This window comes from Mobula hypostoma, chromosome 1, assembly GCF_963921235.1.
Source record: "Mobula hypostoma chromosome 1, sMobHyp1.1, whole genome shotgun sequence".
In the NCBI taxonomy this organism is placed as follows: Eukaryota; Metazoa; Chordata; class Chondrichthyes; order Myliobatiformes; family Myliobatidae; genus Mobula; species Mobula hypostoma.
In genome coordinates, this window is record NC_086097.1 from 15,567,495 (window position 1) to 15,582,918 (window position 15,424).

The window sequence follows — 15,424 nt, forward strand, 5'->3', positions numbered from 1 at the left end:
CTGAAGTTTGTTTTTGCCGATGGAAGCATGATGGCCTGAATGTCTTACATCTGTGCCATTCACTTCTATGGTTCTCCGCATTTCCTGATTGCATCACTCTAAACAAGGACTATTAGTTTTCTTTCCTTTCATTACTATCCCGTGAGGTTTTGAAGCCAAATATAGGATCAATGGTATCTCTCTGACTGGGGTCAGTTAATTCATTGCAAAGCAGGCCTGGAATATTTATCCTTTTTGTTTTAATTCAGAATATTTTGGTCAACAAAATATTTAAAATTTTCTTCCATGATGTTTTTTCCCATTTTTTTGTGTGACAGCTTGCTAGATGTCTTTCAATTTCTTTTAATAATCAGAGCTATATTTCTAGTCTTGCAGTATAGTAATAAATTGTATGCTAATAATGTAGATAGCTTTGCTCATTCTATGTCCATGTATATTTTCTGTGCCAACATGCAGAGGAGAAAGCGATGTATGCAACTGAGCTGGAGAGATATCAGAAGGAAATTGCAGAGTGGAAAAAGAAAGCATTAAGTCTTGAGAAAAGAGTCACAGAATTAGAGGTAAGGGAAAAATTTGTCAGCATTTTTTGACCAGTTTCAAGTATAATAATGTTATGCAATAGTTAGTGAGTTTATCTGTGATTTACCACTGGCTATTTTGTGATATCCGACATCAGTGATGTCCTGCATTGCCTGATGCCTTAGGTCACAGAATGTTTACTTTTCTAACAATCTGTTTGCTTTCACTAAACGTGAAAGTTCAATGGCAGTTTCAGCTTGTATTTTTCTGAAATTCATAGCTGTTGACTTCATTGAAGCTGAATTTCAGAAAAGCAAAGCAATTCATATGTATGATTAAATATGTGCTTTTAGTGTTACCAATGAAAGGCTGATTTCTCCACCAAAGTGTTTAGCAGCAATTATTTAAGCCTTGTGTTCAGTTTGTGCACTCACATCAGTGATATCTGACCCTAAATAGGTTTATTGCCTTGTTAACCATTACAAAATGTCAAACTAATCCTTGGATTCAGCTTTAAGTAATTGTTAAATGCAAACATTTGTTTTGATTGATGAAATTCTGCCAAGGTTATATTGAGTTATTTTATAAAATGTTTTATCCAGATATTATAATCATAATTTATTAATTACACTGTGGGTTGAATTTAATTGATTATTCCACTGGGACTTTATCCATTAGATCCTTTAGAGTAGCCTCACCAGTGAAAAATTTCGATGTTGCGCCATGTAATACATCGAAATGTCATTGATATAAAGCTGTGTGGGAGGATTCCTGGGAGGGAGACACCAAGTATGCTTAGGCAATGAAGGAGAGAGTACATTGTGGAAATTATGAGGCTATTCACTTTTGGAAGAATACAGAAATATTTTACATAGAGCATTACAGCACAGCATAGGCTCTCTAGCTCACGATGTTGTGCTGACCTTTTAACCTGCTCTAAGATCAATCTAACCCTCCCCTCCTACAAGACCCTGCATTTTCCTATTGTCCATGCGCCTATCTAAGAGTTCACAGAATTAGGCCATTCAGGCCATCAAGTCTGCTCCACCATTCCATCATGGCTGATCCTGGATCTCACACAACCCCATACATCTGCCTTCTCGCCATATCCTTTGATACCCTGACCGATCAGGAAACGATCAACTTCTGCCTTAAATATACGCATGGACGTGGCCTCCACCGCAGTATGTGGTAGAACATTCCACAGATTTACGACTCTCTGGCTAAAAAATTCCTCCTTACCTCTGTTCTGAAGGGTTGCCCTTCAATTTCGAGGCTGTGCTCTCTAGTTCTGGATACCCCCACCACAGAAAACATCCTCTTCACATCCATCCTATCTAGTCCTTTCAACATTCGGTGGGTTTCAATGAGATCCCCACAAACTTGTCTAAATTCCAGTCAGTACAGGCCTAAAGCTGCCAAATGCTTCTCATACATTAACCTCTTAATTCCCGGAATCATCCTCGTGGATCTCCTCTGGACTGTCTCTAATGACAGCACATCCTTTCTGAGATATGGGGCTCAAAACTTAACGATACTCTGAGTGTGGTCTGACTAGTGTCTTATAAAGGCTCAGCGTTATCTCCTTGTTCTTATATTCTGTTTCCCTTGCAATAAATGTCAACATTGTATTTGCTTTTTTTTAACCGCAGACTCAAGCTGAAAATTAACCTTCTGGGAGTCTTGCATGAGGACTCCTAAGCCCCTTTGCACCTCTGATGTTTGAATCTTCTTTCCATTTAGATAATAGTCCGCATAATTGTTCCTTTTACCAAAGTGAGTTATCATACATTTCCCAACACTGTATTCCATCTGCCAGTTTTTTTGCCTTTTCTTCCAACTTGTCTAAGTCCTGCTGCAATTGCATTGCTTCTTCAGCACTTCCTGTCCCTCTAGCAACACACACAAAATGCTGGTGAATGCAGCAGGCCAGGCAGCATCTATAGGAAGAGGTACACTCGACATTTCCGGCCAAGACCCTTCATCAGGACTAACTGAAAGAAGAGATAGTAAGAGATTTGAAAGTGGGAGGGGGAGGGGGAGATCAGAAATGACAGGAGAAGACAGGAGGGAGAGGGGTGGAGCTAAGAACTGGAAAGTTGATTGGCAAAAGGGATATGAGGCTGGAGAAGGGAGAGGATCATGGGATGGGAAGCCTGGGGAGAAAGAAAGGGGGAGGGGGGAAGCCCAGAGGATGGGCAAGGGGTATAGTGAGAGGGACAGAGGGAGAAAAAGGAGAGAGAGGAAAAAAAATTAATAATGAATAAATAAAATAACGGATGGGGTACGAAGGGGAGGTGGGGCATTAATGGAAGTTAGAGAAGTCAATGTTCATGCCATCAGGTTGGAGGCTACCCAGACGGAATATAAGGTGTTGTTCCTCCAACCTGAGTGTGGCTTCATCTTTACAGTAGAGGAAGCAGTGGATAGACATATCAGAATGGGAATGGGACGTGGAATTAAAATGTGTGGCCACTGGGAGATGCTGCTTTCTCTGGCGGGCAGAGCGTAGGTGTTCAGCGAAACGGTCTCCCAGTCTGCGTTGGGTCTCACCAATATATAGAAGGCCGCATCGGGAGCACCAGACGCAGTATAAGACACCAGCCGACTCACAGGTGAAGTGTCGCCTCACCTTGAAGGACTGTCTGGGGCCCTGAATGGTGGTGAGGAAGGAAGTGTAAGGGCATGTGTAGCATTTGTTCCGCTTACAAGGATAAGTACCGGGAGGGAGATCGGTGGGAAGGGATGGGGGGAACGAATGGACAAGGGAGTCGCGTGGGGACGATCCCTGCGGAAAGCGGGGGGATGGAGGGAAAGATGTGTTTAGTGTTGGGACCCCGTTGGAAGTGGCGGAAGTTACGGACCTGGAGGCTGGTGGGGTGGTAGGTGAGGACAAGGGGAACCCTATTCCTAGTGGGGTGGCGTGAGAGCAGATGTGTGTGAAATGGGAGAGATGCATTTGAGAGCAGAGTTGATGGTGGAGGAAGGGAAGCCCCCTTCTTTAAAAAAGGAGGGCATCTACCCAGACTCGATGGGCCGAATGGCTGACTTCTGCTCCTTTGTCTTATGGTCCTGGAATGAAAAGCCTCATCTTGAGAGCAGATGTGGCAGAGATGGAGGAATTGCGAGAAGGGGATGGCATTTTTGCAAGCGACAGGGTGGGAAGAGGAATAGCCCAGGTAGCTGTGAGAGTCCGTAGGCTTATAGTAAACATCAGTAGATAAGCTGTCTCCAGAGGTAGAGACAGAAAGATCATGAAAGGGGAGGGAGGTGTCGGAAATGGACCAGGTAAACTTGAGGGCAGGGTGAAAGTTGGAGGCAAAGTTAATGAAGTCAATGAACTCAGCATGCGTGCAGGAAGCAGCGCCAATGCAGTCATTGATGTAGTGAAGGAACAGTGGGGGACAGATACCAGTATAGGCTTGGAACATGGATTGTTCCACAAAGCCAACGAAAAGGCAGGCATAGCTGGGACCTATATGGGTGCCCATGGCTACACCTTTAGTTTGGAGGAAGTGGGAGGAGCCAAAGGAGAAATTATTAAGAGTAAGGACCAATTCTGCTAGATGGAGCAGAGTGGTGGTAGAGGGGAACTGATTAGGTCTGGAATCCAAAAAGAAGCGGAGAGCTTTGAGACCTTCCTGGTGGGGCATGGAGGTATATAGGGACTGGACATCCATAGTGAAAATAAAGTGCCAGGGAACTTAAAATCATCGAAAAAATTTAAAGCATGGGAAGTGTCACGAACATAGGTAGGAAGGGATTGAACAAGGGGGGATAAAACAGTGTCGAGGTATGCAGAAAAGAGTTCGGTGGTGCAGGAGCAAGCTGAGACAATAGGTCTACCTGGACAGGCAGGTTTGTGGATCTTGGGTAGGAGGTAGAAACAGGAAGTGCGGGGTGTGGGAACTATAAGCTTGGTAGCAGTGGATGGGAGATCCCCCTGTGGATAAAGTTGGTGATGGTGTGGGAGACAATGGCCTGGTGCTCCTTAGTGGGATCATGATCGAGGGGTAAATAAGAGGAGGTATCCGCGAGTTGTTGCTGTACATTGGCAAGGTAGAGGTCAGTACGCCAGACTATAACAGCACCCCCCTTATCGGCGGGCGGGTTTTATAGTAAGGTTAGGATTAGTGCGGAGGGAGTGGAGAGCAGAGCGTTCGGAAGGAGTGAGGTTGGAATGGGAGCAAGGTGTGGTGAAGTCGAGACAGTTGATGTCCCGTCAGCAGTTAGCAATAAAGAGATCCAGAGCGGGGTGTCCATGAAGAGGAGGAGGGTTGAAGACCGGAGAAGGGGTCATTGGTGGTGGTGGGAGAGTCTTTGCTGAAGAAGTAGGCTCGAAGATGGAGCCAGAGGAAGAAGAGTTCCGCATCATGGTGAACACGGAACTCGCTGAGGTGTGGGCAAAGGTGTGGCCCTTACTGAGGACAGAGCGCTCTGCCTCAGACAGTTGAAGGTCAGAGGGGATGGTAAAGACCTGGCATGGATGAGAGCTGGGATCAGAGGGGGGAGGGGGAGGGCTGGTTGCGACACTGGAGAGGGGAGGGTTGGGGTGAGAGGACGATGGAACCTCCGAGGACCCAGGAGTAGATGATGGAATGTGAGAGAGACGGGGTTGCAGAGTGGTGGTGGGGGAATGGGAGACGGGAGTCACAAGAGCAGCACGTGAAGACAGGGCCTGGAGTTCAAGGCTGGAGTCGCAATTGGTGGTTGCGCAATCACTTTGAAGGTGTCCATGGTTGTTGCTGGAGTCCGGGTTTTGAATATGCCCTGGGTTGCTGGAGCCAGCGAGATCAATGGCGGGGGCCGCAATCTGAAGTTCATGCCTGCTAGCGTCGGGGCCAGCAGGCTCTGGGGTCTGCAGATGTAAGATCTTGCGATCCTTGCCTAACATGACAAAGTCAAAAAAACAGCGATTGTAGGTATGGATCCAATGGAAGATGAAATAATGGGGAGGTCCATTACAGACAGCCAAGAAAGTGTCCCGAAGGTGTGGAAGGATCTGGGATAGGGACGCCAAATACCTCCTCATGGCGGAGAGGGTCGCCTTCAGAGCTTGATGGGAGAAGCGACAGGAGGCAGAGACAATAAAATGTGAGTACCTGGGATCCTCAGAAGGTCCAAATTGAGAGGCTCGAAAATGAATCCTAAAGCCAACTGGAGGAAGTTGGCGGTGGAGACACGTTCCAAGGAAGGATATACTGCTGCAATAGCGAGTCTGAGTTAAAATGTGGTGGAAAAGTTGAAGGGCCGAAGAAGTTATAGATGGGGAGCAGAGAGAGATGGTTTCACTGAACTCCCGTCGAAGAGAAGATTTAAATCTCTTCAGTGTAGGCATCACCAGAAGAGGCTTCACAGTAGTGAATTTAAAAACGCAAATACGAGGAAATCTGCAGATGCTGGAATTTCAAGCAACACACACAAAAGCTTCTGGTACATGCAGCAGGTCAGGTAGCATCTATAGGAAGAGGTACAGTCGACATTTCGGGCCAAGACCCTTTGTCAGGATTAACTGAAAGAAGAGATTGTAAGAGATTTAAAAGTGGGGGGGCGGTGGAGATCAGAAATGATAGAAGACAGGAGGAGGAGGAATAGAGCTAAGAGCTGGAAAGTTGATTGGCAAAAGGGATATGAGGCTGGAGAAGGGAGAGGATCATGGGACGGGAGGCGTAAGGAGAAAGAAACGGGGAGGGGGGAAGCCCAGAGGATGGGCAAGGAGTATAGTGAGAAGGACAGAGGGAGAAAAAGGAGAGAGAGAGAAATATACCTAGAAAAAGCCCCTTTTATTCCCACTCGCTGTCTTCTGCCTGTCAGCCATTCTGCTATCCATGCCAGTATCTTTCCTGTAACACCATAGGATTTTATCTTGTTAAGCAGCTCATGTGTGGCACCTTATCAAATGCCTTCTGAAAATCCAAGTAAATGACATCCACTGACTCTCCTTAGATTTTCAGAAGGCGCTTTATAAGGTGCCACACATGAGGTTGCTTAACAAGATTAAATCCTATGGCGTTACAGGAAAGCGTCTCTCAAATGTCTCCAACGTATCTGTCTCTGTCATCATCCCTGGCGTGTCCCATGCACCCAGCACTCTGTACAGAAAAGACAAACTTACCTCTGGCATTCCCCGTCCCCCCCCCATAGTTTTCTCTGATCTCCATTTCTGCCCTGGGGAAAAGGTTACTAGTTGTCCACTCAATCTGTGCCTTTTATCATCTTGTACACCTCTACCAAGTCACCTCACAGCCTCCATTGTTCCAAAGAGAAAAGCGTTAGCTCACTCAATCTATCCTTATAAGTTATGCTCAACAAACCAGCCAGCATCCTGGTAAATCTCCCTGTATTCTCTAAAGTTTCCACATTTTCCCTATAATGAGGCAACCAGAACTAGAGACAATATTTTAATTGGTGTCAAGCTATGGTTTTATAGAGCTGCAATATCATCTTGTGGCTCTTGAACTTGATCCCCTGACTAATGAAGGCCAATGCACCAGACGCCTTATTAACAACAGTCTCATTTTCTCCTGAAATGTTGAGGAGTTAGGAAATGTTGGTGTATGGAAGGATCTTCATGTGTGATTTATGAAGCTTTTTTTAAAAAAAAAGCAGGAGGAAGAATGCTGAGTTATTATATTATAAAGTAATGAAGTTATTTTATGATTACTAGGTTTTGATGAGATCACAGCTACGCTTGCCTTGGTTTAGCATAGGTTCACCAGATTGATCTCAGTCCTGAAACACTGCGCCCAGCATCAACAGTATTGTGGGACAACCTTCATCACAAGGACTGCGGTAGTTCAAGAAGATGGTTCACCTCAGCCTTCTCAATAGCAGTTAGGGTTGGGCAATGAATGTTGCTGTTGCCCAGCTTCTTAAAAATGAACTGGATGCCAGCAAACCTGCCCCTCTCCCCTTTTCAAATATGCAGCAGGGAAAAGTCTATAGCTGAGAGACTAACACCAGAGGTAGGGACAATATTCGAGGAAATTCTGCAGGAAGAATTAATGGTAATTTAGAAAGGCAGCAACTAATCAGAGACAGTGAGCAAGGCTTTGTTAAGGACATCCTGTGCTGAGAAATGGCAGATGGGACTTAGTCCTGACAAATGTGATGTGCTGAATTTTAGGACTACTAATGAGACTCGGGGGAAGAGATTTAGAGGGGTATGAGGAGAGCTTCTGCACCCAGAGATAAGTAAGTGCCTGAAAGAGTGGTTGAAGCTGGATCGCTGGCAGAATTTAAGGGAATTGCTTAGTATAGAAGACTATGGAGCAGGTGCTGGGCGATGGGGTTAATACAGAAAATTGCCCAGTAATCAGAATTGATTGAAATTGGTCAAATGGCCTGTGTCCATGCTACACAATTTTGGTACAATAGCTAGTATTCTCTTGAGGCTGTTGCTGAGCTAGATTATTTTTTAATGACAATTTTCTAATTTCATGATCACTGCACTGGAGTATAAAACCACAGTTATAAGGATGCCTGCAGCATCTGATGACCCTGTGATCTGTCTCGAAGGCCGACACCAGGCTGTCTTTCAAGAGGGGGAGATGTCAGGACCCAATGGAGTACCTTGTTAGACTGTGAGAACCTGTGCCAACCAACTAGCGGCGTTATTCAAAGACATTTTCAATCTCTCATTGCTCTAGTCAGAAGTTCCCACCTAGTTCAAATTATATCAGTGCCCAAGAAGAGCAGCTGCCTTAATGACTGTCATCCAGTAGCACTCACATCTGTGGTGAGGAAATGCTTCGATAGGTTGGTTATGGCTAGAATCAACATCTGTCTCAGGAAGGACTTGGACCGGGGGGGCGTCACGTGATGACGTGGGATTGAGACGTGTAAATCCAGCTCTCCCGCAACAAATCAGTAAAGTACCGTTTAAACAAAACAAAGTTGATAAATATTTTCTGAAAACTATTTATAAACTTTGTAAGACTACTTTACGATATGCCTCCTAAACCGCAACAAAAGAAGTCTGCTGTTGCGAAGCAGCCGCGAGAGGGGAAGAAAAAAGGGCCTACTGCAACAATGGAGCCTCGGACTCAGGTTGGATCTCCTTCGGTAGAACAGGGAGCAATGGCGGTGGTAACGGTTTCTCCGAAGAAGATACCGGAAATGCGCATGCGCAAATCGACACAACGCAAACTACAAGAACCGACAGCCACTGCAATTGAAAATGACTCAGAGTCAGAATTGGATTCTGCAGAGAACACAGATGAAGAAGAGGAGGAAGAATTGGAAGCGATTGGAAGTAAAGGAGATGATAGAGACATAAGAGAGGCTATATTGCAATTAACGGCTAAACTAAGAAAAGTAAGAGAAGAGCTTAGAGATACGAAGATGTGCTATAATAAAGTTATGGAAAGACAGGACAAAATGGATAAGAAGCTTCAGAAGATGGAAAGAGTAATGGGGCATATGAATGATAGAGTGGAAAAAACAGAAAATGATCTGCTTGTATGGAACTCGGAAAGAAATCGACTCTTGGAGAAAGTGGACATGTTGGAAAATTTCAGTAGACATAATAATATTAAAATTGTTGGTCTTAAAGAAGGTACGGAGGGAGAAAAACCAATAGAATTTTTTCAAAGATGGATTCTGGATGTTTTGCAAATGGAAGAGGAGGTTCGACCAATTGAAATTGAGCGGGCACATAGAGCTCTAAGACTAAAACCAAAAGATGACCAATATCCACAATCGATTTTAATAAAATTCTTAAGATTTCAAGACAAGGGAAGGATTCTACAGGCAGCTGCTCGAGCTGCCAAGGATAGAAAAGGGCCTTTGATGATTAAAGAGAACAAAGTTTTTTTCTACCCTGATATAAGTTATGAACTTTTGAAGAGAAGGAAGAAATTAAATCCAGTGAAAAAAAACCCTATGGGATCATGGTTATCAATTTATACTGCGTTATCCTGCAACCTTGAAGATTTTTTTGCCTGGTGGAGAAAAAAGATTTTTTGATGACTACCAGAAAGCAGAGCAGTTTGTGCGAGATTCTCTGAATATTCACCAGATACAAGAACAAATCCAGGGGAGCGAGATAGATTGAAGATGAAGATTGGGTTAAAGAATGGACTTGTTGGATTTTTGAAGCTGGATGAATGTATAAATATATTATTAATTATACGAGGGGGGTAAGAAAGGTTAAAATTGGAGGAATATCAGTTGGGAATAGTAACACTAATTTTGTCTATATATATATATATATATATAATTTTTTTTGTTGCGGGGGAGCTGGAAAAAGCACTGATCAATTGCTACGCTAATCATGTGTGCAAGCGTGGCTTTTGCCACGACCCGTAAAATGGAAGGGGGTAGTGTTGTGTATCTTTTCATTCACAACATTAGTGGGGGGTATTTTGTTTTTTCTTTTTTTGTATTCTTTCTATCTTTTTTTTTCTTTTTGCCTGGAAGGTTGGGAGGGGAACACATAGCAACATGGTGAAGTTTAAAGAGACTCCCCAGGGAACTATGAGAGTTGAGAAGATAAGTAATGTTTTAGATTGGAGTAACTTTGTTAAGAATAATGACTAATTTATTGAATTTTTTGAGTTTTAATGTTAATGGGCTTAATGGACCAGTGAAAAGAAAAAGAATCTTAACACATGTTAAAAAAATGAAGATAGATTTAGCTTTTTTACAGGAAACGCACCTAACAGAAACAGAACATCAGAAACTAAAGAGAGATTGGGTGGGTAGTGTTGTTGCGGCTTCATTTAATTCAAAAGCGTGGGGAGTAGCAATTTTGATCAATAAAATGTTACCAATTAGAATACAAAATGTAATAACTGATTCTGCGGGGAGATATGTGATTATACATTGTCAACTTTTTTCTGAACTATGGACTTTTATGAATATTTATGCACCAAATGAAAATAATGCAAAATTCATACAAGAAGCTTTTCTGAATTTGGCGGATGCACATGAAAAAATATTAATTGGAGGAGACTTTAATTTTTGCTTAGACCCAGTCTTAGATAGATCAACCAAGGCTGTTATAAAATTGAAGGTAGTAAATTTAACTTTATCATTGATGAAGGATTTAAATTTGATTGATATATGGAGAAGAATCAATCCTAAAGAAAGAGACTATTCGTTCTATTCCCATAGACATAAAACTTACTCAAGGATAGATTTTTTTCTATTATCAACGCATATTCAACACAGAGTGAAAAATATGGAATATAAAGCAAGAATATTATCAGATCATTCCCCTTTATTAATGACAATAATAATGGCTGATAAGGAAGAAGTGGCTTATAGATGGAGATTTAATGCAACATTATTAAGACGTCAAGATTTTTGTGATTTTATGAAAAAGCAGATTCAATTTTTTTTGGATACAAATTTTCATTCAGTGGATGATAAATTTATATTATGGGATGCGATGAAAGCATATCTTAGGGGCCAGATAATAAGTTATACGTCTAAAATTAAGAAAGAATATATGGCAGAACTAGATCAATTGGAAAAAGAGATTACAAAAATAGAAAAAGAATCTCAAAGATATCTGTCAGAAGAAAAACGAAGACAACTTGTCAATAAGAAGTTACAATATAATACGCTTCAGACATATAGAATGGAAAAAGCAATTATAAGAACTAAACAAAGGTATTATGAGTTAGGTGAGAGAGCACATAAAATTCTTGCCTGGCAGTTGAAAACAGAACAAGCTTCCAAAACAATAAATGCAATTAGAACAAGGGCAAATAAAATATCTTATAAACCTCTTGAAATAAATGAAACCTTTAAAAATTTCTATTCTGAATTATATCAATCAGAATCCCAAAATGATGTTAATGAGATAGAAAGGTTTTTATCACAAGTTTCTCTTCCAAAATTGAATTTGGAAGAACAGAAGGGATTAGATATGCCTTTTACATTAAAAGAAGTTGAAGAAGCTTTAGGATCACTCCAAAGTAATAAATCTCCAGGAGAAGATGGTTTTCCACCTGAATTTTATAAAAAAAATTTAAAGATTTATTATTTCCTCTTTTTATGGAACTAATACGTCAAGCAGAAAAAATACATAAACTTCCAGAATCTTATTCAACAGCGATTGTAATAGTATTGCCAAAAAAAGACAGAGATCCTATGAAACCAACATCATACAGGCCTATTTCTTTATTGAATACGGATTATAAAATAATAGCAAAAATTTTATCGAATAGATTATCTAAATATTTGCCAAAATTAATACATATGGATCAAACAGGATTTATTAAAAATAGACAATTGGCAGATAATGTAACCAGGCTACTCAGTATAATTCATTTGGCACAAAAAAGGGACGAGAAGAGTATAGTAGTAGCTTTGGATGCAGAAAAAGCATTTGATAGATTAGAATGGGATTTTTTATTTAAGTATTAGAAAAATATGGATTAGGAACATCTTTTATAAATTGGATTAAAACTTTAAATTCTAACCCTAAAGCTAAGTAGTGACAAACTCTCAAATTTCAACACCATTCCAGTTAAAAAGGTCAACTAGACAAGGTTGTCCATTATCACCTGCTTTATTTGTACTGGCGATAGAGCCATTAGCAGAACTAATCAGAATTGATCCAGATATTATGGGTTTTAGAGTTAATCAGGAGGAATATAAAATTAATCTTTTTGCTGATGATGTTTTGATCTACTTAACAAACCCACAACATTCGTTACATAAATTATCTTCTAGATTGGATGAATATGGGAAGGTATCAGGTTACAAAATAAATTGGGATAAAAGTGAAATTTTACCTCTTACTAAAGGAGACTATAGTCAATGTCGATTAGTAACCCAATTTAGATGGCCGGTAAATGGTATAAAATATTTAGGTATAAGACTTGATAATGATGTAAAGAATTTACATAAATTTAATTATTTACCACTATTGAAAAAAATTCAAGAAGATTTTGACAAATGGATGATACTATCAATAACATTAGTAGGTAGAGTCAATGTTGTAAAAATCAATATATTTCCTAGATTACAGTATTTGTTTCAAACATTACCAATACAATTGCCACAGAAATTTTTTCAAGAGTTAAATAAATGTGTGAGAAATTTTCTTTGGAAAGGTAAAATGTCAAGAATATCATTGGAAAAATTGACATGTAAATTTGGGTTAGGAGGGTTACAACTTCCAAACTTTAAAAACTATTATAAAGCAAATCAGCTTAGATTTATTGCATCTTTCTTCGATGATTGAAAACCAGCATGGATTAAAATAGAACTAGACAAGATAGGAGAAAATAGACCTGAAGATTTTATATATAAATGGGAATCTAAATGGATACGAGAAAAGAAAGAATCTCCTATATTAACACATTTGATTGATCTATGGAATAAGATAAATGTTGATAATGAAACACAGGAATCTCTATTAGCAAGGAGACCTTTGTTCCAAAACAGACTTATTCCTTTTACAATGGACAATCAACTTTTATATAATTGGTACCAAAAAGGGATTAAATTTGTAGGAGATTGTTTTGAACGAGGTATATTGATGTCATTTGAACAATTAAAGGATAAATATAAAATATCAAATAATACTTTCTTTTGTTACTTTCAATTAAGGGCTTACTTAAAAGGTAAGCTGGGTCAAACAATGTTTTTGCCAAAACCTAATGAAATTGAAATTTTAATTCAAAAAGGGAAAATTAAAAAATTTATTTCTTGTATGTATAATTTGATTCAAGAACAGACAATTAAACAAGGAACCCATAAGTCAAAGCAAAAATGGGAAACAGATTTAAATATTAATATTGATGAAACAAATTGGTCAAGACTCTGTCTTGACAGTATGACAAATACAATAAATGTTTGACTTAGATTAGTACAATATAATTTTTTACACCAATTATATATTACACCACAAAAAATAAATAGATTAAATTCAAATCTATCTGATAAATGCTTTCGGTGTAATCAAGAAATTGCTACTTTTTTACATTCTACTTGGTCTTGTTTTAAAATTCAACCCTTTTGGATAAATTTAAGAGTCTTATTGGAACAAATTACTGGAACTCAACTTCCACATAACCCTGTATTATTTCTATTAGATGATATTGAAGGGATAAAACCGAAACTTAAATTGAATAAATATCAGAAAGAATTTATAAAAATTGCATTGGCAGTAACTAAGAAGACTATAGCAGTTACTTGGAAATCTGATTCGTATTTAAGTATGGATCGTTGGAATAATGAAATGGCTAGTTCTATTCCACTCGAAAAAATTACTTATAATTTAAGAGATAAATATGTAACATTTTTGAATATTTGGCGCCCTTATTTACAAAAGATAGGATGGCATATTTAAGTGCTCCGATAAAGACCTTGGTCCCTTGGGGAAAGTAACGAATAATTATACCAAATTTATTTTGAATCCCACGGAGCATGTGGAAACCTTCCAATACCCAGGCGGTTCTTTTCTTTCTTTCTTTTTTTTTTCTCTTTTCTTCCTTTTTAGGTAGGACTATATATGGGGGGGGGGGAAGAGGGTTGAGGGGGGAGGGTAGTTTTTATCATTTCCTGTATTCTTCTTGAAAACTCAATAAAAATTATATTACAAAAAAAAGGAAGGACTTGGACCCACTGCAATTTGCCTATTGCCACGGTAGGTCTACAGCAGACACAATCTCAATGGCTCTCCTTGCGGCCTTGGATCACCTGGACAATACAAATACCTATATCAGGATGCTGTTTATTGACTATAGCTCAGTGTTTAACACCATCGCTCCTACGGTCCTGATCGAAAAGGTAGAGAACCTGGGCTTCTGTACCTCCCTCTGCAATTGGATCCTCAGTTTCCTAACCTGCAGACCACAATCTGTGTGGATCAGAAATAACATTTCCATGTTGCTGGCAATCAATACTGTCACACCATAGGGATGTGTGCTTAGCCCACTGCTCTACTCTCTCTACACCCATGACTGTGTGGCTAGGCTCAGCTCAAATACCATCTATTAATTTGCTGATGATACAACCATTGTTGGCAGAATTTCAGATGATGACAAAAGGGTGTACAGGAACGATGTATGCCAGTTAGTGGAGTGTTGTCACTGCAACAACTTTCCACTCAGTATCAATAAGAACAAAGAGCTGATTGTGGACTTCAGGAAGAGTAAGACGAGGGAACACAGCAATCCTCATACAGGGATTAGAAGTGGAGAGTGAGCAATTTTAAGAGCCTGGGTGTCATTATCTCTGAGGACCTAACCAGGACCCATCTTATTAAAGCAGCTATAAAGAAGGCAAGTCAGCAGCTATATTTCATTAAGAATTTGAGGAGATTTGGTTTATCAAATTGAACACTCAAACTTCCACAAATGTACAGTGGAAAGCGTTCTGAGTGGCTTCATCACTGTCTGGTATGGAGGGCTACTGCACAAGATCGAAGTTGCAGAAACTTGTAAAATTAGCTTCATCATGGGTACTAGCCTTTGTAGTATCCAAGACATCTTCAAGTAGCGGTGCCTTAGGAAGGTGGACTCCATCATTAAGGACTACCACCACCCAGGATAAGCCCTCTTCTCACTGCTACTGTCAGGAAGGAGGTACAGGAGTCTGAAGGCACTCACTCAGCGATTCAGGAACAGCTTCTTCCCCATTGCCATTCAATTTCTAAATGGACGTTGAACCCATGAACACTACCCCACCACTTTTTGTTTTCTGAGTTTTTTTTGCATTACTTATTTTAACTCAACTATTTAATAGACATATATATACTTACTGTAATTCAGTTTTTTCTCTCTATTTATTTATCATGTATTGCATTGTACTGCTCCTGTAAAGTTTCCAAATTTCATGACATATGCTGGTGATATTAATCCAGATTCTTAGTCTGATATTATCAAATGTTTTCTTCTCCAGGTTAATTAAAGCATGAGGAAGTTTGATTGCTTATTGCTTTCCT

The 15,424-nt window shown here is 40.0% G+C and overlaps 1 protein-coding gene across 1 annotated transcript in view; it reads left to right on the forward strand.

The window, feature by feature from the left end:
- trip11 (thyroid hormone receptor interactor 11) overlaps positions 1-15,424 on the forward strand; it is a 142,331-nt gene that overhangs the window by 95,095 nt on the left and 31,812 nt on the right. The window contains exon 14 of the mRNA XM_063043804.1: positions 457-560. Within this exon, the coding sequence (XP_062899874.1) occupies positions 457-560 (104 nt within the window). The remainder of the gene's footprint in view (positions 1-456; positions 561-15,424) is intronic.